Source organism: Lissotriton vulgaris, chromosome 8 (assembly GCF_964263255.1).
Source record: "Lissotriton vulgaris chromosome 8, aLisVul1.2, whole genome shotgun sequence".
NCBI classification, from domain to species: domain Eukaryota; kingdom Metazoa; phylum Chordata; class Amphibia; order Caudata; family Salamandridae; genus Lissotriton; species Lissotriton vulgaris.
The window spans coordinates 346,701,730-346,728,152 of NC_141696.1; the positions used below are offsets into that span (position 1 = coordinate 346,701,730).

The window sequence follows — 26,423 nt, forward strand, 5'->3', positions numbered from 1 at the left end:
GTATATATGTCTGAATTCTGTGATTGCATGTGTGCCTGTATGTGTGTTGGCTGTGGTCTGAATGTCATGGGTGCGTGTTTGTGTCATGTCTGCAAGTGCATTTTCTTTGTCACATGATATCGGAGCTAGTCAGGCCCCTGTGAAGTAGGCAGTGCCAGCGGCGGACGGCACGGATCAGAGGTAGGGGGTTGGCAGGGACGGATTGGCAAGGCGGGCATTCGGGAATGGGCCGAAGGGCCGGTGCCTCAGTGCCCTCCGTGGGCCGGTTTTTTCTCCCCTGTCCCAGTCCACAGAGAGTGGACTAGGAAAGGGGAGGAAAAAAAACGGCCCACAGAGTGCACGGAGACAGAGACTGAGAAAATGGAAGCAGCCCCGCTGTGCGGCCAGACAGCGATTGTCAGCTGTGGGCTCTCCTTCACCCCTGCCCTGCCAAGCAATCAAGCTGAGGCTGGGCTGGGCAGGGGTGATTGTTTGCAAAAATCGGCCTCCCTGGGGGCCAGGTGTTTCTCAGGCCTTTGAGCCATTTTCACCTCGGCCCCCCTGGGCCCATGCAGCCCAGAAACGGTGTTAGTCTTAACACCTCGCCCACAGCCCTTCACATTCAGGGCATAGTGGACGAGGAAGAATGGGTCTTGCTGTGGGGGCCAGGTGATGTTTGAAATTTTTTTGTTTTATTTATTTATTTATGCGATTTTATATAGCGCGGACTTTACCCGAAGGTGTCAGAGCGCTTCACACAAGGAACAGCAATAATACATGAGGAGAAAAATTACAAGTGGAAAAATTACAAAAGCAAACGTTAAATTACATGAATCAAAAGTGACAATAGTGAGCAACCAAAATACAAGAGGAGCAAACAATACATTACAGGAGGAAAAAGTGATATGTGTGCAGGTTACAAAAGCGTACAAAGTACAAGTAGAGGTATAATACTGCAATAAATGGAGGACACTCCAGCACAAGAACAAACGTTACGTAGGCAATGGTGGCACTTGTGCAAGTATCTAAAGCAAACAAAAGTGAGAGGATGCATACGGTGTGATACCAGAGAAAAGTGACATGTGCAAGTTACAAAAGGGTACCATACACCGGTACAAGGGTAATACTGCAGTAAATGGTAAACACTCAAACTTTCAGAACACACTGGGAAGGCACTTCCCATGCACCAGCTTCACCTCAGCCTCCCCCTGGCTACCTGGCTACCTTGGATGAACCAGAAAGCTGTGTTTTGTGCTCCCTTGCCAGGACATTTTCCCAAGGCCTGGAGGGTTGATTAATTTACTAATTGCAGGGGCCTTACCTCTGTTCATGTGCTCCTGAGCTGAAGGTCTGGGGAGGGCTGAGTAGGTTAGTAATAGCAGGGGCTTTGCTGCTTTTCAGGTGCTCCTGTGCTGGAGGGCTGGAATAATTTTGTGACAGGAAGGGGCCTTGCTATTTTTTTTAGTTGCTCAGCATGTAGGCCATTGGCACCTTGGCCCTGTGTCCTGTGCAAGAACAGTATCCTCCCACTTTCATTCCTTGTCTGTGCAAATAGTGTTTCATGAAAGGGCACGCCCCTTGAATGTGGGCCACGCCCCTTAAATATGGGCCACGCCTCTTGAATGTGGGCCACTTTTTTCGTCAGTGCCCGGGCCGAATTGTGATCCCAATCCGACCCTGGGGGTTGGGTATGGGAAAGGGGGAGGACACAGGGGAAAGTGGGTTTAAAAAAAATAAAATGAAAACGTACCTTTTTGTCGCTTTCTCGCTGTATCTCTCCACCGTAGTCCTCCCTCGCTTGGCCGCTGGAAGCATAAACAGGATCACAGTCAGCCAATCACAATGTTGCCTTATCAGCACTGTGAATGGTCTGAGCACTGTGTTTCGGCGCTCAGACGCTGACTGGAGGCCTGGGCATGTTCTCCACGTAGGCTGCAATGCAGCCTCCATGGAGAACATGCAAAGTACACAAGACTGTTTTGGGTGGTCGGAGAAGGCTGGCCAAGAAGTCATTGCACACTTAGAAGGGTGCCGCCTACCACTCCTCATCTTCCCCCGCCCCCTCACGCAAATCTGCGTAAGTTGGAGAAAATAAAATGATAATTACGCATTATTATCCTTTTATTTTCCCTTTGTTTCACAGCAAAAAAGCAGTGAGGCGACACTCCTCCGCCTTCGCAGAGGGGCCTCCACTGCGCAGTGCCAAGATGTAGGGCCATATTTACAGTTTGGAATACGGGTACTCTATCACAAGCATTCCGGATATCCCATCCATTGTATTACAAGTGCATTAAAGCCTATGTCACTTATAATACATCAGACAGGATATCTGCCGCATTTTGAGTATGCAGTCTTCCAAACCCTAAATAACGTCCTTAATACCTATTCAGAACTGCCTAATAGGCACAAAAAGACTTAAGCACCTTGTGTATCTTTTGGGGCAATAGTGAATTCAAATATGTGAGATTTGTTCCATTAGGCATACACTGTCACATGTGATGCTCAATACTGGCCAGTAGTATTTCACTACTAAAATTTGACTTGTGCACAGCTGTACTTCATTGTGACATAAGTGGTTTAATATCATATGAAGGGATACGCACCAATGACTCTGGTTCTGGTTTCCAGATTTCCGCCTTCGAAATTTTCCCCATGCTGCACAGTATCTGAAATAATATATTAAGCAGTTAGACTATATCAAGCATGACGGTAGCCGTTTAAAAAACATATGTTACGCCGTAACCTACTCGGAACAACAAAAGCTCTTTTACATTTAAACTTTGGGGCAATTCATCTTCCTCGTTTTACACCATGTGCTTTGTAATTATCTAATTTGGGATGTCTAGAAAAGACAAATATTGAATTATTGATTATAACCATTAACCGGGCTTTGGTTCCTGATTCCGCTGTGCTATACAACTTATATCTCTACAATATGAAAATGCTTTATATTAACCGATGGGTTTGTAGCTATCAGCACCCTCTTTTGGGATTTTTAATATTGTTTCTGGCTTATAAAATATTTTTTTTTATTCAGGTCTATTTCTATAAGCATTCAAATTTGCATTTTAAGTCCTTAAATAATTGTTCCTAGACATGCATCAGATCTGGAAGAGCCTACAATTTAATAGAATGTTTTTATTTTTGTTTCTATTGAATGTAGTGGTTGGTACTGTTCTTAACATCCGGATGTAGTGAGATGTACTATTCAATTTTAGTTAAAGTTAATCCTCTTTAGATGTTATATAACTTGACATTTTCAATACTATCGGCAATATGTATGAAGATATTTTTAGGGCTCGCCTGCTGATGCGCTTGCGCATAGCTGGTGAAGCTCTATAGTGGCTTATCCAGAGTTATGTATAATTGAACCCTTATGATCCAGTGCTACCCTGCAAATTAACAGTTGACGCGAGAAAATATGGGTTAGGGGCAGTGTTAACCCAGACTGTTGTCAAACTGGAACACACCATAGGTTTTGCCTCCAGGGTTCTGAGAGAGACGGAATTCGACTATTCCATCATTGAAAAATAATTATTAGCATGCTGATGGACTATTGAAAAATTCAAATGCTCTCTGTGTGGTAGGAATTTCAGGCTTCAAACTGAACACATCCCCTTGTGTCCATCCTAGGAATTTCCAATTTCCGTAGCAGCACACCACCATTGCAAGACTTTCTTCAAGGCTCCTCCAATTCCACTTCAATGTTGAACACATACCTTGGGGTAAGAATGTACGAGCAGATGCTCTGTCACGGTTGCTGGTTCCAGGTAACAACACAGGCTGTCTTGATAAATCTAATGGTGAAGATGAGCTCGAAGACTGTTTAGTTTCCACATTAGAATTGTAAAACATTTGCATGTTAAAAGAATATGATTAGAGAGAGGCAATGCAAAATGATGAGACTCTAAAATGTGTCAAGAAGCACATTGCAGAAGGGTGGCCCAGAGAGAAAAGTGTAAGTCTGGACATCCAATTGTTTGTTAAAGTATGTGATGAATTGTCTGTTGAGGATTACCTCGTCATCAGACAAGAAAAGGTAATACCCCCCTTCACCCTCAGGGATACACTTTTGTCCGATGCACATCAAGGTCATCTTGGTGCCACTCTCACCAAAACGCAGAGTAACGGAGTACTTTTGGTGGCCCCAAATGGATAGAAACATTGATAGTATGGTACATGACTGCCCCATTTTTGCCAGTGGCGACAATACCTTACAGGTCTCCAATCCACCTTTCACATCCATTCTTCTTCCTGACAAACCCTGGGAGAAATTGGGTATTGATGTTCTGGTTCCATTCCATGCCTTACCCCTACAGTATCAGTTTGCCATAGTTTTGGTGGACTACTACTCTAAGTGTCCCGAAGTTAAGTTTATTGCCAAGGCTGACTCTAATGAAATTCTGGAATTCATGAAAGAGGTGTTCATGTAAGGAGGGTTTCCAAAATCCTTAGTATCAGACAATGGGGTCCAATTTGTGCTGTCCGAAGTTGAGCATTTTCTCAGAGAAACCTCCATTACCCACCTGAAGTGTTCTCTCTGTCACCCCCAAACAAACTGTCTAGTAGAGAGGCTCAACAGAGTGATTGGTGACTGTATACGGTGGGCTATCCCTCACAACAAGGTCATACCCGTTGCGGTCAGAAAGATGCTATGGTTCTACAGAACCCCGCAAAACTCATCCACTGGTGTGTCACTTTTCGAGTTGCTCAAAGGGAAGAAGGCATTTTCTGAACTCAGACCAGCATGGATGTCCAAATGGTTTAGAAGCAGACTCTCTGCCCGAGAGTTAGATGAGACGGTAAGAAACAAGGTTGAATCTGCTCAAGCTAAGCAAAAGGTATTCTTTGACAAAACTAAACACGCTGCCTTCAAGAAATGTGTTGCGGGTGATGTTGTGAAGATAAAAAGATCAGGATTTGTACGAAAGGGTGACAGCATGTTTAGACAACCTGTAATCATTGACAAAGTCTGTGGGAATGCCGTCTGTGTGAATAGTTTTAACTGGTGGAATATGAACAAGGATGTGAGGATTCATACCCAGGTGCCTGAAATCTCCCCACAAAGCTTGGACGCTGGAGAAAGAAGGTTTGCTAATACCTCTGGCAGTGATAACATCCCCATAAGTACTCCTAGAAGGAGTGAGAGGGACATCAGATTGCCTGTCAGATTCAGGTAACCTCTTTCTCTCTCTCCCTCTCTCTTTCTCTCTATCATTTATACTTTTCCCTATTCTCCCCTTCAAGTAAAGGAGATATGTAGTAGGCTGCCCTCATGCCCCTGCGTGAGGACTCTCTGTCTTGCCATTGCTCGCGCTGCCCTGCGTTTATTCTGACAGTTGGTGTTTGACAGTTAATGCAATGTTTTACTGACCGATGCCTCGTATCTCTGTGGGATATGGGTTTAAAAATAAAACTCATTGACTTTAACTTTATTGGCTACGAAGAATTTACTACAATTTTCAATTCACAAATGGTGCAAATACCAAAATTCAGCAGTTTGCAAATGCAAAATGGCCTTTCCTTATGTATGAAGGGCTTTGCATTCGCAATTTAGATAATCACAATTTTTTAACAGTCACGAATAAAAGACACCCCTCCAGGTAAGTCCTCATGCCATAATAGTTAGATGAAATCTGTGAATCAATTGCCCCATAACACGAAATTAGATTTTTATTCTCGCAGAAAAATATAAGCGCCAGTCAAGAGCTCCAATCTAGCAGGAAAAACCTGTACACAAACTCCAATAAGGCAACAAAAGTGTACTCATGTTTCACACTATTGAAACAATAAAGGGGAAGGCAACAAACTGAATTATATTCCCATTACTTTTACATAGGTACCCCGTAAAGAGCCCTGAAGAAAAGCCCGAAGATCAAGGATACAGGCTTGGAAACGCGTCAGCTTGTTTTATTAACTTTACACTCGCAAAGGGCAAAAAATAGAACAGTACACACCTATTGGTGTATACAGCTAAGAGAATAAAATTTCCTAAAAAAAAATATTGCGAGACCAGTTCTTTAGGTAATAAAAATAAATCAATGCAGGTCTGGTGTTAAACTAATTACCAGGGTACTAGTCAGAATATGTTTGTAGAAGATGAAATGTGATGTGTTAAATGTGCAGTTGTTTTTTGTGTGTTAAAAGTGTACATACTTGCATGTAGTGGACTAATGTTTTTGTATTGCAACAAGTAAACCACGGACAAATGAAAAGTGTATAAAGTGATGTAACTCAAACACGACATACAAACCAACTAAAATACCCAAGGCTTAACTCTTTAGGGTATTAAATCTGCTCAGAATAAAAAAGTGGCAGAATTCAAATGTGACCGGGTTCCCTTATTTATAAACAAAAAAAATAATGTACTCCGGCACTGATTGTGGTGCTCTGGACGGTCTCTATGCCACTCTTACTGACTCGCGGTCAGCTACTGCCAAAATATGCCCCCAACATGGTTTACGATGGAAAACAATGTGTAGCTCCACACTCCGGCCCCGGTACTGCCACTCCTCGGCAAGTAAAGCTGCAATACAGACTTCAGCGGAGGCGTGCACTGCAAATTTGGGAAAGGCTGAGAGCATTTCTCTCGTAGCCCACCCCTCCTCAGGCACCACACATGCATGCTCACTGAGCGTTACCTCAGGGTATGATCTCACACTCCTCTCATCTCCTCATGGCTTGGGCCTCCGATGCGACTTCATTGATCTTGGGCAGTGGAACACGGGCCCCTCCCCTGGCGGGGATGGCTCGAGGTCCCTCCTTGGCAAAGGCAGGATCAGGCCCGCGGCACAGCTTCTCTGGGGATGCTGGTCCGGGCCGATGGCAATGACGAAGGTTTCAGGCTGCAACAGGGCACACGCACACAGCGTCGCTGAGACTCACCTAAGCTCCGGGTGCCCAAGATCACAGGGCAAACTACACAAAGGTCTCAGGCTGCACGAAGCACACACACACAGCGCTGCTTAGACTCACTTGAGCTTCGGGTGTACACGATCACAGGGCAATCCTCACAAAGGTCTCAGGCTGCACAAAGCATACGCAGACAGCGTTGCTGAGGCTCACTTGAGCTTCGGGTGTACACAATCACAGGGCAATCCTCACGAAGGTCTCAGGCTGCATGAAGCACACGCACACAACATCGGTGAGACTCTCTTGAGCTTCGGGTGTAAACGATCACAGGACAATCCTCAGGAAGGTCTCAGGCCGCACAAAGCACACACACACAGCATAGCTGAGACTCACTTGGACTCAGGGTGCACACGATCAGGAGTCAGTTCTTACGAAGGTCTCAGGTGCTGAGACACACCTGAAAACCTTTATGTTCCTGAGTTTCCACAACAGGAAGCGAGCTCTCCTCGGGCCCTTGGGGACAAGTTACTTCAGAGCACAGCACACAGCAAAGTGCTTTCAAGCAGGGAGACACAGCACACAGCAAAGTCCCTTAGCCTCTCCGTGGTTAAATCAGCAAACTGCAGAACAGCCCCAGAACACACAGCAAGGGTCAGTCCTTTCCTTCAGTCTCTTCAGCGGTTTCTTCCTTGGCAGAGGTTCCTCTTGACCACAAATTAGTTTCAATCCTTTTCAGTCTTGATCAGTCCAACGTTCAGTGGTTTCAGCTCTCATTGTTATGCCCCTAAATGTCTTTGAAGTCTGTTTGTTCAGGGGGGCAATGCCCCCTGTCCAAACCAGTTCTGGGTGTCTCCCTGCCAGTGACACCTTCTTCCTTTGATAGTGGGCGTCTGGATACTCAATCACTCAGCAGGAGATGGAGCCATTGTTTTATGGCGGCAGCCCAGGCCTCTTTATCTCCAGGGGCTACTCCTTCCCCCTACACTCCAGATGCGGGTCAGCCTGTTGCTGTCTCACCTCCTTCCCTGGGTCAAGACATTCCCCAGATCCTATCACTTTTAAATCCAGACAGTAAATCTACAACCAGGCAGAGACACACAGAATTGTTAGAACACAAAAAACAGCCACTTCTAAAAGTGTTTGTTTCTAAACACACAATGCAAAAACCACCATCGCAAAAAGATGTCTTTATAAATTGTGAGTTCAGGCATACTAAACTTCACCTCTCCATCTTAAGCTTATGGGAATATAGGCTGAAAACATATTACATAGTCTTCCCCATTCGGTTGTATGGACAAGATGGCCTTGAAACAGTGAAAAACGAAATGGAAAGTATTTCACTGTCAGGACATGGTACATGCCTTAGTACATGTCCTACCTTCCACATACACTGCAACCTGCCCAGGGGGGTACCTTGGGTCTCCCATAGGGGTGTCTGGTGTGCATATAAAGGTAAGGGTAAAGCCTGGCAAGTGGGTGCACTTGTCAGGACAACAAGGCAGTTTAACATACTGCAACCAGGTACTGCAGTGTCAGGCCTGAGATCTCTTTTCAGGGCTACTTATGTGGGTGGCACAATTAGTGCTTAAGGCCCACTAGTAGCATTTGTATTACCAGCCCTGGCACACATAGTGCACTTTACTAGGGACTTTACCTAGTAAGAGAAACATGCCAATTATGGACAACCAATTACCATTACACTTTACACAGGGAGCACTTGCACTTTGACACTAATTAGCAGGGGCAAAGTGCCAAACGCATCTGAGTTGGCAACACCACGTCAGACAAAAGTCTAGGGGGAAGGCAAAACGTTTAGGGAACTGTAGCCAAAAAGGACTAAGTCCAACACAACCCCTTCCCAGCCTAAAGCCAGGGTAGATCAATCAACTACCTTGATGGACTTCCCTGCGTGGGGCGATAGAACACCGATGCAGGCCCCCTACTGCAGGGACACCCTCCTGTTCTATGCCTTCCTGACCCCAGGGGGTTCTCTTGGTCACTACTCCCTGGGCCAACTATGCTTCTCCATGGGTATTTCCTGGCAGTCAGGGTTCCTCCAGGGGTGCTGGTCCCTTGCCAACTCCCACCTAGAGTGGTACCCATTGGTCAGGATACTGTCTCCAGTTATCATGCCATCCAGGTTAGAGGTGGGTTTACCCCGGTCACCTTTAGGGGACCTAGACCTACTGGCTGGGCACTGTCTCACAGGTTTTCCCAGGGGGCACACCTTCCTCCCTTAACCTTCCATTTAGATTTCTGTGCTTGTCATTTAGGAAGGGCACCCACAAACTTCAGGACGGCTGGAGCTCTGGTTACAGATGCCTCACACCCCCCTGCTGCTAGGTGTTCTTCCTCACACATCTGGCAAGTAGGCGTTAGGCCTCCTACTTGGTGCTCCTCTAAGGAACCCTCCAGTCTCTGTGTTGGGGTTTTGAACCCCTGGGGACGCTACTCACCCTCCCTCCCTCTCCTTTGAGACAGGGCGCTACCCCTCGTGCTTCCCACTACTCTGGGACCTAACTACTCTACTTTGCTTCTCTTCCCTCCCAAATACCTCCTAAGACCCTTGGACCAATGACCAGGGGTCGAGCTCTTGTCAGGACAACAGGGCAGTTTAACAAACTGCACGCAGACACTGCAGTGGCGGGCCTAAGATCCCTTTTCAGGGCTACTTATGTGGGTGGCAAAATTAGTGCTGCAGGCCCACTAGTAACATTTGTATTACCAGCCCTGGCACACATAGTTCACTTTACTAGGTGAGACAAACATGACAATTATGGACAACCAATTACCATTATACTTTACACAGGGAGCACTTGAACTTTGACACTGATTAGCAGTGGCAAAGTGCCCAAAGCATTTAAGTTGGCAACACCACGTCAGAAAAAATGTCTAGGGGAAGGCAAAAAGTTTAGGTAACTTTAGCCAAAAAGGGCCAAGTCCAACAGCAATTCAGTAAAAATAGATGTTTGGGAATTGCAAAATTCTCTTTTGACACATCTGGCCTTACATTTTTTTAACAGCCCTGGTAAGCAGCATTTTGTAACGAACCATTTCAGCTGTTTGACTGTTACTGAAACAGTTATTGAGGATGTGCTCCGAAGAAATGTATTCAATAAAAATCAAAATAACGATTACAGAATACAGGAACATTGGTGTTCTCTACCTCTTTTGGAACTGCATTCAAATTAAACTCACAGATTGAGGGATTGTGGTGAGAAACTGGAGAGAGCACATTCTGGGCCAGATGTACGACAATTGGATTTAACGCCTCGCATTTTGAGACAAACTGCGAGTCGCAAATTGTGACACACTAAATCCAATGTACAACAGTGTCTCAGACACTGTTTGTTGCCTGCCAGTAACAAATATTTTGCGAGCTAGACTCTAGGGACCCCTTCCCATTTGCCACTCCATTACCACCCTCTTGAAGAGGATGGTAATTTCGCAAAACATTCATACATGGTTTTCGGGTTGTTGTTATTAGGAAGGGAACAGCCCTTTCTAATAGCGACTTGCAATTCCTAAATAGAGAGTTGCAAATAAATTGCAACTCGCTATTTAGGAATTGTACATAGCCCTTTCACATTTTACATGCGTAAATGGGTCGCAAACCTGTTTGCTCATGCAATTTTAATGTGCATGCTGAGGCGGCGGCCTGTCCACTTGCTGAGCGGCTTATTTCAACACTGAATGCCGCTAATCTGACACTATGCAGCACAGCTCCCACACACAAAGCAGGCCATATGCTTGACCTAATCTTCTCCAATATGAATGATTTGGTAGTGGGTTCACCTCTAGAGTTGACTTGGTCGGACCATGCTTTAATCCCATTCTCGGTCAGGCTACCCGGGTCAGGGTCCAAAACAGGGAGACGCTCCTTTCTGAAGAGGCAGTGGAAAAGCTTGATCCCTGAAAACATAGGCCCTGTCCTGGCCCACAACCCTCCTGTACTCTCATCTGATGTTAATAAGGATGCAGTGGCTATGTCAAAATGGATTGGCGATATGGTGAATTCTATTGCGCCAGCTAAACGGGCTATGTCCTGCAGAGACTCCCCCTCCGCTCCCTGGTTTTCTGAGGAACTGAGGGCGGAGAAGTCCGCCTGTAAAAAGTTAGAGCGACTTTGGAGGGTGGACTACTGCAGCTTGGCGAAGGCACGTTACAAGGCCGCCATCCGCGCTTTGCACAAATCTATAAAAATTGCTAGGAAACTTTTTTTCTTCACCTCCATCCATCAAGCAGAACACTCTAGCAAAGAAGTGTTCAAGATAGTGCAGTCTTTTTTTAAACCCAGATGTATTGAGCTGGATGTGACTCCGTCTGACAAACTCTGTGATACTATATCTGAATATTTTGACAACAAAATTCTGAAAGTATCTGACTCTTTCACTCCTGCAGTAAGCACTGTTAAATCAGATGTCATGGAGCATAGAGCGCCGCAACTAACTTTGGGCCAATTTCAACCAATCACACGAGATGCTGTTATGCAGGCAATTAACAGTTGCAAATCAGGATCTCCTGATGATCCCTGCCCACCAAACTCTGGAGTTTGATGGCGGATTTTGTGGCACCTACTCTCCAGCACATATGGAATGTGTCCATTTCTTCTGGAGTGTTCCCAGAGTGCTGGAAGCATGCTACCATACTCCCGTTGAAAAAAAAGCCAAACGGGGCCCCAGAAGATTTGAGTAATCTTCGTCCCATTTCCTTACTGGCAGCGCCAGGTAAAATGCTTGAGAAATTAATCCAGTGGCAACTAAATAAATTCACGGAGGACAGTAACGCTCTGCATGAAACACAATCAGGTTTTAGAGCCGGCTTTAGCACCGAGACCGCCCTGATCGAGGTGGCCGAGTCAGTCAGGTGGTCGCTGGATTCAGGAGCATCGGCAATGCTGGTGCTCCTGGATCTATCGGCCGCCTTTGATACGGTGGATCACGACAGGCTATTACAACGGCTGGCTGAGATCGGCCTCCAAGCCCAGGCATTAGGCTGGCTCCACTCCTATCTGTCCAACAGATCGCAGAAGGTGGCTCTTGGTACCTTCTCCTCAGATTCCAGGAGTTTGAACTGCGGGGTCCCACAGGGCTCTGCCCTGAGCCCGCTGCTTTTTAATATTTACTTGGCCCCGCTGTTCACGTTGATTGCCAATTGGGGAGTCACTGCAATTTCCTACGCTGATGACACCCAGCTGGTCTTCCCATTCTCTGAGGTTTCTGAGGCAGCATTTTCTAACTGTAAGGGCTGCCTTCGCGACGTGGCCTGTTGGATGAATACCAACAAGCTGAAATTAAACGCAGACAAAACGGAGGTGATCTTCTTTGGCTCAAGCGACCACCCCCCCGCTGAGTTTTGGTGGCCGGAAGAGATGGGTCCCGCACCATCTCCAAGCATAAAGGCAAAGAATTTGGGGGTTACATGGGATAATGGCCTATCCTTCGCTCCCCAGATACAGAAGGTCGTTGGAGGATGCATAGGTAAACTGAGGAGCCTACGCAGATTTCTCCGACTGCTCCCAGTGAGCTGCCGCAAAACGATTATCCACGCCACAATCACTTCAAGGCTAGACTATGCCAATGGCCTCTATTTAGGCCTTCCGAAGTTTTTGTTGCAAAAGATGCAAATCGTTCAGAATTCAGCGGCTAGATTACTCAGGCAGGTCCCTTTTAGACATCACATTTCTCCCCACTTGCGCCTGCTACACTGGTTGCCTGTGGCAAGTCGCATAAAATTCAAGGCGCTCACCTTGGCCTACAGAGCCCTTCATGGGACCTGCCCAAATTACTTAAAAAAACGACTGCCTAGATATTCTCAGGTCAGACTCCTAAGGTCTAGCTATAAGGTCCATCTCCACGTTCCTCGAGTGAAAAGGGCGCGCTTAGGTGGTAGAACTTTTTCCGTAAGTACGGCACTGCTTTGGAACACCTTGCCGCAGGAAATCCAACAAGCACCCTCTGAACCTTGTTTCAGAAGCCTATTGAAAACATGGCTTTTCACGCAATAAATCTCATCTCTCATGCACTATGACTCTCACTGCTCATGCCAGCGCCGGGACACTTCCTACGGAGGTAGCTGTTGCGCTCTATAAAACTCAGTATTATTATTATTATTATTATTAACATAGGGTCGTACATCTGGCCCTCTGTGTTCACCCTGCTTTGCGCCCAGGATGGGTTAGGCCTCACCATGAAAATAGGTCCAATGAGATTTTGTCATACCTATCCCTCCTTATGCCAGGTGAATTGTCTCAGTGACTTTTTGACCCTAGAGTCCTCAGCAATGAGGTGACTGCATTAACAGATGCTGAGTGTAGACCAAGCAAGCTAGTGTGATGCCTAGTGCCTCCTCCAATCAGATGGTTTGCATTGGTGATTTTTGAGAAGTAGAATTCTTGGCAAGCGGCTTCACTCAGTGACCGAACTAGTAAAAAATGTATTAGCATCTCAATCACACTCAAACTCTAATTTCACAGAGCGGCCATACATTAACTTGTCGTCTGTTTGCTTGCTGTATTGCTGGTGTTACATTTTCTGCCAAATCTCTTTGTAAATGATATTGCCATAGATGAAGTAGAGGTAAATATTGCATGCTAGAGCAAACACATTTTTAAAAGTCAACTCCATTTTGCGCACTTGTCATATTTCAGTACCTCTCTAGCTGCTCTTTCTCCGGCTTGAACTGCGCCCTCCATGTAGCCACTCCACTGTGTCGCTGTTTCTGTTCCAGCAAAGTATATTCGGCCAACAGGCTCACGAATTACCCTTTAAAACAATAGGGAAAGCATTGCTTTTAGGAATATATTGCACATCGTCACATTTTCTTAGGGTATCCCAATTTGCTTTTTAGTACAAACATTTGTACTGAAATTTTAAGGAAAGGAACATGTATCAAAAAGTCATGAAACAAGCAGAAGTGCGTGTACAAGGACAGTAAGACAAAGTGCAATTGTCATTACTGAAGGAACTAAGAAAACAGTCATAACATATAAATAAAACCGATCTGAGCTATATTGAGGAGAAATAAAGTCGGTAAGGAAAAATACAAAACACTGCCAGGTGTGATGTCTTTAAAGGAAGTTCAGTGTAGAATGAAGTAAAACATGCCTAACTAGTACAAAGTGATTAAATTACATTTTAGAATTAACATCTGAATTTTTAAAAACTGTGACATACCACTATGTTACATATGAATTTACGGATTAGGTACGGCTTCCATAGTGAGGTGTTTTTACTTTGCTAAGAAGTTTGGCACTCTTTGACAAGTCTCTATTATATTTAATGGGAAATAAGCACATTCAGATTTGTATTGGTATGTCAAGTTCCATGCAGATCGGCCACTCAGGGAGTGGGGTCAAAGTTAAAGGGCTGGCTTGGAATGTTATTCTCCTCAGCTAAACAGGCTTCAACTCCTTAATTTTATGTTTACATACACCTGCTATTCGTGGCTCAAGATCTGTAGAAGGCAGAAGAATGATATTGAAAACATAAATAAATATGACAAAGTAAGTCTCCAGTGCCATGACTGGACAGGGGCTTTGTGCGGTTGGTTCTGTAGGTATGGAGGCAAGATGCAGGACACAGCCAAAGGCTAGAAGGCTAGACACGACACCCAGAGCACAATACTCATGGCCAAAGATTCAGAAACTACGTTGACAAGATGCATTGTTCATCCAAATGCTACTCCCTGTGCACATATCCCATATCCACAGTTAAAGACAGTGCACATGGGAAGCAGAAGAAATAGAGCTGACGAAAGACCCTGCATCAAGGGCATGTTGCCCACCACTGAAGGATATGTGCAGTAGTTTTGGGTGGAATGGGGCTGGGTATAGGGTGTGGCCAAAAATTAAGCTTTGGGGGCAGTTTCCATTGTGCATGGCAGAAGGCTTACCCAGTGGGATATGTAGAATCAGGGGCTGCATGTAGGCCCTAATCAAATGTCAGGCCCTGCACCCAGAACCATCTGAGCGCAGCTGAAGGATGTACACAGCAGAGACAGTGACTGTGGTGGCTGGTATCAGGGTGAGGACAAAAGCAGTGGTTTATTTGCAAATAAATAAGTGTCAGGGCTCTTGTTAGGAGGCATCTTTCACCAACCCATTTTTCCAGTTAGCGCTGCCTAAAACAGACCCAACTATTAAACTTGAAAGTGGGGGCAGGATGTGGTTTAATGGCCAGAGCTGGTGACTTCAGAGCTGGGGAACCAGGTTTGAGTCTCAGCGGCAGCTCAACATTCAGGGAAAATCACTTAATTTCCCCGTGCCTTCCATAAATGAATACATGCTTAACTGGTGAATATCACAAAAAGGTGCCCCCAATAGATACGTTTAGGTTCAAGTCAGGGGGAAAAAAAAAATCACATAAGTAACTACTCCTGTCAGACCTATATTATTTTTCTGGTGGCCTGCAAAGGGCTCAACAATAGGGCTGTTCCACAATATTCAGTCTTTCCATACAGAGTTGTACAAAGATTAGTACATTTTAATATAATATTTTTTCGTTTTATGTATATTCATCATTTTCTTTTTTTTAAATTTTCTTTTTGTAGGATCTCAGTTAGTAAAGATATAAACATTTCTATTTTAAGATCTCAAAGTGCAGAAGTACAAACAAGTTAATAGTGAAAATTTCATAATTTAACATATGCAAATGTATTATTTACAAATAAAATACAAGGAAAGACATATGAGTACATCCTATTGATTCATACATATGACCACAAAGGAAAACATCACAACCTCAAATCAACCAATCTCACCAAACAAACCACACTCTTGCAGTCAAAACAATCAAACACAAAAAAAATAGGGGAAAACCTCTATTTATTTATATGACATACACTGATACACCAGTGAAAATCAAGTGGACTAAATAAATCACAGTTCATTTCACTTTGGTGTTGTCTTTAAAGAGTTTCCCAAGATCTGGTCAACGTGCGTTTCGGTGGGTGTACATGACTACCACCTTCATCAGGACAACTCTTTTTACTTTCAGATGAGTCGACGGGTGTCCGCTGTTAGCAAACAAATGCGATGCAACTGGTCTTTATGTTGTGCAGGCGCTACCATATAGGTCCTTAATGATTTGGGTAGAGTGTTAACTTTTTATGTCTCTGTGTAAGGCAAGGTTATGTGTGGATGTGGTTATCCTTCAATTGATGCTTTTATGCATGCCCATTTATAGAAAACAATGTTCTCTGCTTTGTGATAGCTATGTGCTTGATGCTTGCGGTAAACTGCGCGCCTGTCTCCTTGCCTGCACAGACAGGTCTGGTCTGTGCAGGCAAGTAGACAGACACACTGTATTTGACCGGCCATGATGGAGTCCATGGAATTGGCAATGGAGGAGCAAAAGACCATAAGATTCAACTGTGTTTTTGTCATAAACCTCTCTTTTATGGGATTACCGGTTAAGAGTACTGTCAGCGATGTGGAGTGTAGGGAGTGTGTTTAGTGGAACTGTATGTGTTGAGTATTGACCATAAATGGCAAGTACATTGGATTATAGTGCACCACTTACTTCTGGAGAAAAATTAACACTGTGTTTCTTGAGGGATTCTGTATTTGTAAGCCATCTGGGGGCATGGCTTCATAAACAACACATTAAAACTATTGATGTTCTGTATTTAATAAAGTTACAATCCTCCACATGAAAAGGACCAGACTGCAGGACCAAAGAGGTAAAGTTGAGATAAAGAAACTAATTAGGATAATACAGATAAACTACCGCAAAGATGGGAGATAGCACACACAGTTACACACAGAATACTAAAAGAACCTACATCTTTTACCATATGTGAAGTGGAACTGTTGGAGTGAAACAAAGATTGATCGGGGTGTGCACCACAAATATGCAGCACTGTTTAAAAATTATTATTTAAGTAATTTTTTTTTGTTCCGATATTAGCTCCCATGTGCACTGTGAATTTGCTTCAAGAAAAGTGCGGAACAGTAGAATTTATTAAATTAAATTCTAGAATAAATCATGAGGAATTTTAGTAGGACACTAGTAAATGAACAATCCAGTACAGAGGCAGGTGGCATAGTGACAATTGTGCTGATAGAAAATTCAATAGAGAAAAACAAAAAGCTAATTTTAAACTGCTTAAGTATGAGAGATCTGAACAACAGAGATAACCACTCAGCCTTAGGTTGACAAGTTGAGTCTTTTTAAGGTCACTGGCTTAATTGCAGCTGGACACTCTCTGATTGGTTAAATCTTGCAGTAGGTTCTATGCCAGGTGAAACGATCCACTAAAGACAGTATCAAACTGTTGGAGATCTCAAATGACATGTGAAGTGAGGGAGATCATTAATATAATTTAGTACAAACTAGGATATCTCCAACAAAAATAAAATCTACTCAAAATATTACTAACCATTACTACACATGTGAAAAATAATAAAGAGTAATGTTCCAAGGGAGACTGTCTTGTGTTGTTTAATGATGAAACACAAGCAAACATCCCATTTCGGCAAATCCATGAGTTAGAGTATATAGTCTTCAAACTAGCTGGCTCAATGCTATACAAAGAATGATATCAAAATAAAACAATCCTTTTCATTTTGCCCACAATGAATGTGAGATACTGGAGGAAATTCACAGATGGTCCAGTTTTAGGGTAAAGAATAAAAATGTCTTTGTCAAAAAAGAGTTAATACCAACTTTAGTTATTTCTAAAGCCAACGCTATGAATCAAAGTCAGAATGCAATGATGTTCTGTCCATAATAAGAGGAGATTTGTATGTTCCTCAGGGCCTTAATATGAATAAAACCTCCTGCATTAACAAATTGACAATGTTAATGAGGGAAGAGGAGGCTGGATGTGCAAAATCGGGAGTGAGATGTTCAGGAAGTTCTTGGGACTTCTACAGCTCACTATAAAATTGTTCCCAGCTTTCCTTCAAAATATTTGAGAAACAATTATATTTTTATCTCTGTATTTAAAACACACACATCTTGGTGTTCTAACAAGTGTGTAATCAGATGATTTCCTGGAGAACTTGCACCATTAGACCATTGGTTAATATAAGTATTTGGTTAGAAGAAGCATCTTTAGAAGATCTTGACTTTGAAGAACTATCATATTTAAAAAAAACATAAGTACAAGGTGATAATTATTTATTGAGTATTGTACAATAGAAGAGCCGTTGTGTATGGGTTGGAGAGGGTAGAGAATTACAACTGATTTAAGAAAGGAGAAATTGTAGACTAGAGTTTCTATAGGCCTTCTCTATTATACTATATATTATATAACACAAAAAATTGCCACTAATGCAACAATTACTTGTGAGCAGCACCATAGTGAGTTTCAAGACATCATGTTAAGTGGCTGGAGAACAGGAGTACACCAGAACCACGTTTCATACATTTTATAAGAACTCATACACAACTGTGTATGACACTAATATGATGAAATCCTGAGGACACTGAGCAAAGCAGATATTTTATTGTTTGAACAATCATGTTTGTTGTATGCACAGGGTCTGCTAGTACCAACATAAATTATGAATGCAATCATCAAACTGTAAATAAACCAAATAGGTTTTTTTTATTTCAAGCAATAGACTGCGTGTATTTATCTAGTTGTGTGTGCATGCTTATTTGAGTGTGTTTTGCATCCTGTTGAAAAAACAGTTATGAATGTTAACCACATGGCTGCTGGGCGTTTTCCCCCCCCAGTGCTGGAAAATGCCATTTTAGTGGCACTATGACGAGCTCAGCTCGTCATCAGCACACGACACCCGTGGGTGATGACGAGCTGAGCTCGTCATCAGCATCGAAAGGGTTAAAGTGTTTGCTTATTCAATACAATGGAGAACACTAGTGAACTATTTAGAGAGTCGCTTTAATAACTGGTCACAATCAATTAACTGTAGGTGTTGCTAGACAATTTAAAAGTTATGTGGCCTATTCAAAAGGCTACATGGAGTATGTAACGTAATGCTACGTTATGGTCTCTAAAATGCATTTTACAGACCTATGAGAGAAGTATCTGCCACTTCTATTTTTTCTGTCGGGAGATGTCTGCTCCGGTGGAGACTTCCAACAATATATAAGTACAGACCTTAGTAGCAAATGTGGGAGGGACTGGGGGGGGAAGAAATGGGAAAAAATGACTTCAAAATGAGTGTGGTTTAGAAAAAGTGAAGAAGGGGTCTATGGAGGGGCATGCTAATGCAAATACACATCCACTTAAGAGTAAGAACATTGCAATTCACAAAAATATACACTTAAATCTACTACATTCGATTAATTCTAGGATTGGGCTTGAGTATTTTCATGTGTGTTTTTTCAGTAAAACAGGCTGAAATGTACTCCAGCTCAGTCTTGGAGTAAGTCAAGTTCCACATATTGCTAATCACTCGTAATACAACACACTTCAACAGAAATCAATGGACATGGACCAACACTAACACACAGGGAAACTTATGAAATACATTTAAAAATACCCTTTAAAAAAACGATATTTAAATTAAGTTTAATTCGAATAATGGTTTAAAATGTAAAAATCTAAATTGTATTTTAATAAACACAACAAGTTAGTACAATATAGTGTACAAAAAAATAATTTACTTAGAAGAAAAATAATCACTAATAAAATAATACAGAACTTGCATCAAAGATTGTGATGCATTCAACACAAATTATACTGCATAGGGTGGGGAGCAAAAAGTTACATTCTGATTTATTAATTTCATTTAAAAATATTTAAATAAAATGGAAATGGATTGTTTATTAATATGTAATTTTATTGGAGGAGTGCGCTTCTGAGTGAGGGAAATGTATTTCATTCATTTTAATTACAAAATATGTATGTTTTATTCATTTAAAATTATGTGTACATATCTGTGCAAACATGAACAATTATTAACTGTAACGTTTCACTCATAAATTCAGTCACATTGAAATGATGAATTCCATCGATGAGTAGATATACATCTAGGTGTAGGTGTAACTCCACATGTGAGGTTATGTACACATGCAAATTTCCCTTGGTGAATAGGGCCTAATGGAATTTAAATCACCATACCTTCCAAACTGAGTCATGATTCCTGGTGGAAAGTAACAAGTGTAACATCCACCTGAATACTGCTCCTCACACCAGTCCTTCTCTTCATAGTGTACTGGCTGCAAAACAAAGTTTCAAGAAATCATTTCAACGTGGTTTTATGCCTACTGCAGTACGGCATATCACTAACAACAATTGGGGCACATAGTTGTTCTCCTAGCATTTCAAGATTACCACAATCAACGAGGAAAAGTTTTAAGTTTATGGTCTGGAAAGGAAATCAAGCTATGCTTTTTTAATGGGCCTGTTGTGTTGGTCAGTATATTTCTAGAGTGTTTGGTAATAGTTATTTTTAAGAAGGATGCCTTGCCCTTTAAATTCCATCATAGATATCGTTTTACATTTCCAAGTGTACATACCAACATTCTAAAGATGGGGCCAGAGTAGAGCCCCTGTCCTTTTTAATTGCAAGTTTGCCTCGAAAAATAAAATGATAATAAAGGTCATTTATTACCATACTACTGAGCCAAGCCTCAGGGCGGCGTGGGGCCATTGCTGCTCAGTGGCAGCAGCAGGGAGGAGTGGTGGGCACTTAAGTTTAAAGTGTGCATGTCCCTTTGACCGGCTGTCATATGACGTTCAGCGTGACATGCACATTTTAAACCTCTCCAACCCAGCTGTTTTTGACAGCTGGGTCGAGAGCAGGTATAGGCCTTCAGCACTTTGGGAGCATTGACACAACCCACTCCAGTCAATCCAGGTGCTTCTCTCATGCTGGGTAATATTAGAAGTAGTATGAAAGCAGCATCAAGATTAGTCAGTGAAGTGGCTGTGAGGCTCCTCTCTGTATTGGAGGTTCTGACTGCAGCGTGACCTACTTTATACCCATTTACAGGCAGAGTAGGAAACTCAAACTCTGTGCTGGTTTCTCACAGTGCCTGCAAGTGGGTCAAAAGATTTGCCCCACCATTTTAGAATTTAAGCATCCACTACTGCCTCTCTGGCCAGCTTGCTGAGACCTGATCACTTGGGTGCCATCACTTTAAAGACTGCACACTGGTCACTGCAACATGGGAATCAGAAAACTATTTTAATTTGGATAAAAATCGATTTGTCTTTTGAGGATCATCAGTGATTTAGGCTGACAATGTTTGGGTTCCTCTTACTTCACAACCAGGATGTTCTATTTGATGGACAAGTTTGTTTGACATGAAGTTTCAAGGTTCTTTGTGTGACCTTTGAGTTTTTCCATGGTGTAAATCTTGCCTTCCACCAACCTATAATTAAACATTACTCCCCCTCCATGTTTACTGCACTCATCATATTTTTCCTGCTTCTTGTTCCTAAAGTTGGTGTACACATGATGAGATTGCATTGCCGTAGCAGCCAGTGTTTAGTTTACCTTTAAAAAGCATTAAAAATGCTTGGTTTTTAATACATTGGCAAGCTCCTTAACACCATCGGTGCGGTGCAGATTTATCCTGTGCGCTGACAATGATTGATTCCCATTGTTCATGACGAGCTCAGCTCGTCATGAGTGTACGAGAGGTGTACCTCATGACGAGCTGAGCTCGTCATGAGCATCAAAGGGGTTAACAACACTAGCCTCCCTTTCAATTGTGTTAAAATGGGAATCAACAGCAGTTTGATGATATATAACTCGCATGGCCCTCACAAACTTAAAGTGCAATCATGCAAATGAAAAACCTTGTTTTAGGTTTGGATTGTTTAAATACAGGACGTTGCTAAAAACCATACTTAATTATTAGATTGTAAGTGCACACCACCGTTATGCCATTATGTTGTACTTTCTTTTCGCATCAGTGCTAGCACTCACACCAGAGTTTGCTAATGTCAGTAGTCCATGCCTAAACCATACACAGCTGTTGCAGGTATAAAGGCATGATTGAAGAGTGGGGTTAATAGCCTGGACCAGACGTCCTGGACACATTTAAATATACTGGCTGGGAGGCCATTTGGGCCGGCACCCCATCTTTTTTCATATGCCTGATCATATTCCTAACCATGTTGGCATTTATTAATTTCAGGATTGAACCTTAATTAGGATCTGTAGCTGGTGGTGGTGCAGGATGGCAGAGTACAAGGGATTGGTCTGTGTATTGATCAGCCACATACTTTGTACAAGTCGCCTCCGATACTCTGTTTTCTCTTTTCACTTTACTTTGTTTTAGTTTGTTCATTTGTTACCCAAAGCAAACCTGGTTTTTTCATGAGCATTTGGAAAATATTCAACCATTTATTTTGGTCCCTAGCTTTCTTCAGCTCCCAAACTGTTTTCTTTTCCAGCATTCATATTCTCTTCACATTGCTGTGAAATTTTGTTTGTGTAGTCACTGAGACCTATTTTAAGATCTTCTGGTGGAATGATGGTTTTATTATAATAAATATGTGGTCTACCTTGCCTGATGTTCTTTGGACAAACCAGCTTAGTGTTCTGGCCTTGAAGGTGAACTCTTACATCTCCCATAAGATTGTCCCATGCCTGGTGCACAGACAATGGACATTTATACATTTCCTCTGCACCCTGCTTACCTAGCCAGCCTGTGACTGTTAGTGTGTGTTCCAGTCTCCACTTAATTTTCCTCAGGAGGTTCACAAATTTCTCCCTGGTTTAGGAACCCACGTGATTACTTCTTTCCACTATGGATGATGCTAAGTCCAAAGTAAACCTCAGTGGATTATGAACGCTTTCTGGTCTGTTGTCAATCTCAAATCGTTTAAGCTGCACACTAAAATCTCTGACATGAAGACGTAGTCAATTGTCGACATACCTTTGCAAGTAGGGGGAAAGTACATTGTGCCTCTATCTGTTGTTGTGCCGAGGTCTATTTATAAGTTGTCAGGATGTTTAGCATACTTTTCCCCCCTCTTTGGATTGGCCGAGAAATGTGATTATGTTCTCCAATCCACCCATATAAAGTTCTACCATAGACGCCTTGGAGTTGTATGAGGCATTGCGGTAACTGTTTAGGAGCAGCAAGGCTATTGATTTGTGAAGGATTTTCATGCATGTAATGGATGTTGCCTGTAAAACTGGGGTGCAGAGAATGAATGAGGTGGGATTTAATTTGCTTTTATGTTTACTAAAAATGGTAAGCTTCCTGAAGGACTGCCAAACAGGCTGAGTCGCAAAGCTGGCTTAAAGATTTCATTAAAACCATGTAAGGTCGATGGGGAAAGGGCACAGGACATCATTCTTCTCCAAGTAGTCTAGTGCATGTGTGCTTGCTCTAAAAACCTTTATGGTTTTCGTTTGCCACCCCCACTCGTGGCACTCACTGGTTGTTCTATCGCAGTGCACCTTCCGCTGTTTTTGTGAGCATGATTTATTGGGGAAGTTGCTTCCTTAACTGCTGCTAATGTTGAGCTATGGTTACCTCCTGTCATACTCCTTAATACACTCATGTTTGTTTGTCTTGGAACTTGGGATAGAGGAATATGCGGGTATTTCAATGGCTGAGGCTTTAGGAGTTCAAACCTGTAGTCGACAAATACTTTTTTTTCTGCCAGCATGGCTTCTCTATGGCCCTCCTTCTTCCAGAATGTAGTGGTAACTTCTGTGTCATAGTACCAGTGGCTGGGTTTGATGACGGTTCCCTGTTCTCTTGTCCATATTGGTGGCTGTTTGTTGAATCTAAACTAAGACAGCCCGACTGAGTGCCCATATCAACAGCACCTCTCGAAGTGCCTACTGGAAATGTTGGGCAGGCTGCTGGAGCCCCTATGATGACTGTATTCGAAATTGGCGCCCTTACTCCTTGCCCGTTATGATCACTGGATGTTGGTGCTGGAACTGATGTCCTTGTGTCCTTGTGTGTACATTTCTAAGAGGCATTGTTAAGTTGTGCTGGTTTAAGCATTCCTTCATTTTGAGCTGATTCTGATAGAGCCAAGTTGTTTATCTGTGGTTGTGGGACTAATATGGGAAACAGATTCTTCGGACTTGGTCTCACATGGGCGCTGGATGTGTTGGATGCAATAAAATTGACATTCTCAATTTGAATAAGCAGGGTTTCTTTGTCTGCGTCGTCAATCTCTTTTTTCGCTCTCTTTGATATATCAGAAAATGTCGGCCTGGAGAGAGCCAGGTTTGCAAAAGCCTCATGCAATTCGACTTTTCCAGCCTTACTCAAAGCTTGCTCTTCCTCTGCAGAATGATCAAAGGTTGTTAAGGGGATTAATATTCTCACCCAACAGAACTGGTGGTTCAGCGGTACCTATTGTGCAGTTAGACAAAGTGAGTGGCCCTTGGGTATTGGAGATTAATTACTGTTTGATCCATCCCTAGGTTCATTGACCTTTGCACTTTCCACTAAGGAGCCTAGCATCTCTGGCAGGGTGTTTAGTTTATCTAATATGGGGGAACATGGACATGGTTTCTCCTTCCCCCATTACCCTCAACTGCCAATAATCAAGGGCGAGATTCTCGCAAAAAAAAGTGACATCAACCGGTCGCCATCCGCATCCTTACACCTTCCCGTGGGTGCGAAGATATCTGTATTCCATCAACAGTGGCGAAAAATTACCACCGACCAGTGGGTGTTAGATATGGTAAAACATGATCACACCCTAGAATTCGTTACCAAACCTCCAACTGTTCCACTCAAGGGACCCCCCTCCCCTTCATCTTCACTTATTGTTCAAGGAGGTTCAAACAATGCTCCTCAAGAATGCCGTAGAAAAAGTCCTGTTTCAACAAAGAGGACAAGGGTTCTACTCCCGTTTCTTCCTTATAAAAAAAGAAATCGGGAGAGTGGCGGCCAATTTTAGATCTCAGCCTCAACAAATTCCTCAAGAAGCAGGGCTTTCGCATGGTCACTCTTTTAGAAATCCTAAACTGCCTGAACGAAAGAGATTTTTTAGCTTCCTTAGACATGGAGGATGTATACTTCCACATCCCCATCCATCCCAAACATCACAAATATCTCAGGTTCAATGTGGCTGGCGCCCATAATCAGTTCAAAATTCTACCGTTCGGCCTCAAGTCGGCACCAAGGATATTCACAAAGTGCCTGGCCCTGGTAGCAGCAACACTACGCTCTTGGGGAATCCAAGTTTTCCCATACTTGGACGATTAGTTGCTTAAGGGCCCTTCATCAAACTGCGTACAGGATGCCAAGACAATATGTTGTGCGCTCTTTGCTTCTCTGGGCCTGACGGTAAATCTAAGCAAATCCCAAATGCAACCAAGGCAAGTCCTACCCTTCTTAGGTGCACACCTGGACACTATCCAATGCAAAACGTTCCTGTCACAAGAGAGGCAACTCTGGTTAAAGCAATTGGCAATTCAAATCTCAAAAAGAAAGTCACTTTCGGTCCGACTATTTGCTTCCCTCCTGGGAATGTGTTCGTCAGCCATGAATCTCATCACATTGGCACGCCTCAAGATACGACCCCTGCAAGAGGTACTACATCAGCAATGGACATAGGCAACAGGTTCCTTCGAGGACATTATCAAAGTCACTCTGCGCATGGTAAATGCTCTGCGGCGGTGGTCACAGTTGTACAATCTGAAGCAGGGACTGTCCTTCACACAAACGCCTCCAGACTTCATACTTACAATGGATGCATCCATGGAAGGATGGGGAGGCCATCTTCAAGATCTGCAAGTCCAGGGCAGGCGGACTCAAGATTACAGAAATCGACACATCAACAGTCTAGAGTTGAGAGCCATCTTCCTCTCATTGCAAGCATTTCTCCCCAGAACAGCAGGATCTTCAGTGTTGGTACGAACCGACAATACCACCAGCATGTTCTATGTGAACAAACAAGGAGGAACAAGATCTGTGATGCTGTCACAGGAAGCTCAAGAGCTATGGGACTGGGTCACACTTCACAACATAACTCGGAGCATGTCAAGGGCCTCCAGAATACACTAGCGGACAAGCTCAGCAGATCCTTGTCTGACTGCCATGAGTGGGAGTTAGATCAAGCTCAATTGCGCAAGGTCTTTCAGACTTGGGGCAAACCACAGTTGGATTGGTACGCAACACTGCAGAACAAAAAATTACGGTTTTACGCCAGTAGATACCCTCAAAAGGGGTCAAGGGTGAATGCCCTGTCCATGCGATGGTCAGGGATTTATGCATACGCTTTTCCCCCAATTCCGTTGATACTGAAGGTATTGCGCAAGATGAAGGTCAAGAGTTACCGCTTGATTCTAATTGCTCCAAGATGGCCAAGCCAGTATTGGTTTCAAGAGCTCATGTTGTTGTCTCAGGATCACCCAATTCGCCTCCTTCCATCTCCAACACTACTGTCACGGAACGAGGGACAGGTTCTTCACCCAGATCCTCAATCTCTAAAATTGCACGCATGGCTCCTGATTTCCTAGAGTTTGAACACCTTAGAATTGCGCAGGACTGCAGAGATATTTTATAGAGGTCTCGAGCTCAGAGTACTTTAAAAACTTGCAGGCTAAAATGGAAAAGATTCTGTTACTGTTGTGCATCCAACAATGTCCACCCGATTAATGCACCAGCAGAAGAAGTTCTTCCCTACATGTTACACTTAGCTGAAGTACTCATTCGAGCCTATTCATAAGTCTGAGACCAAAT

At 43.2% G+C, this 26,423-nt stretch overlaps 1 protein-coding gene across 1 annotated transcript in view; it reads right to left on the bottom strand.

Moving 5' to 3' along the window:
- The window catches only part of LOC147697032 (amine oxidase [flavin-containing] A-like), an 805,659-nt gene that overhangs the window by 11,626 nt on the left and 767,610 nt on the right, over positions 1 to 26,423 (bottom strand). The window contains exons 12-14 of the mRNA XM_086933275.1: positions 19,867 to 19,964; positions 13,484 to 13,595; positions 2,583 to 2,645 (exon numbers count right to left, since the gene is read on the bottom strand). Coding sequence (XP_086789401.1) covers positions 2,583 to 2,645; positions 13,484 to 13,595; positions 19,867 to 19,964 — 273 coding nt within the window. The remainder of the gene's footprint in view (positions 1 to 2,582; positions 2,646 to 13,483; positions 13,596 to 19,866; positions 19,965 to 26,423) is intronic.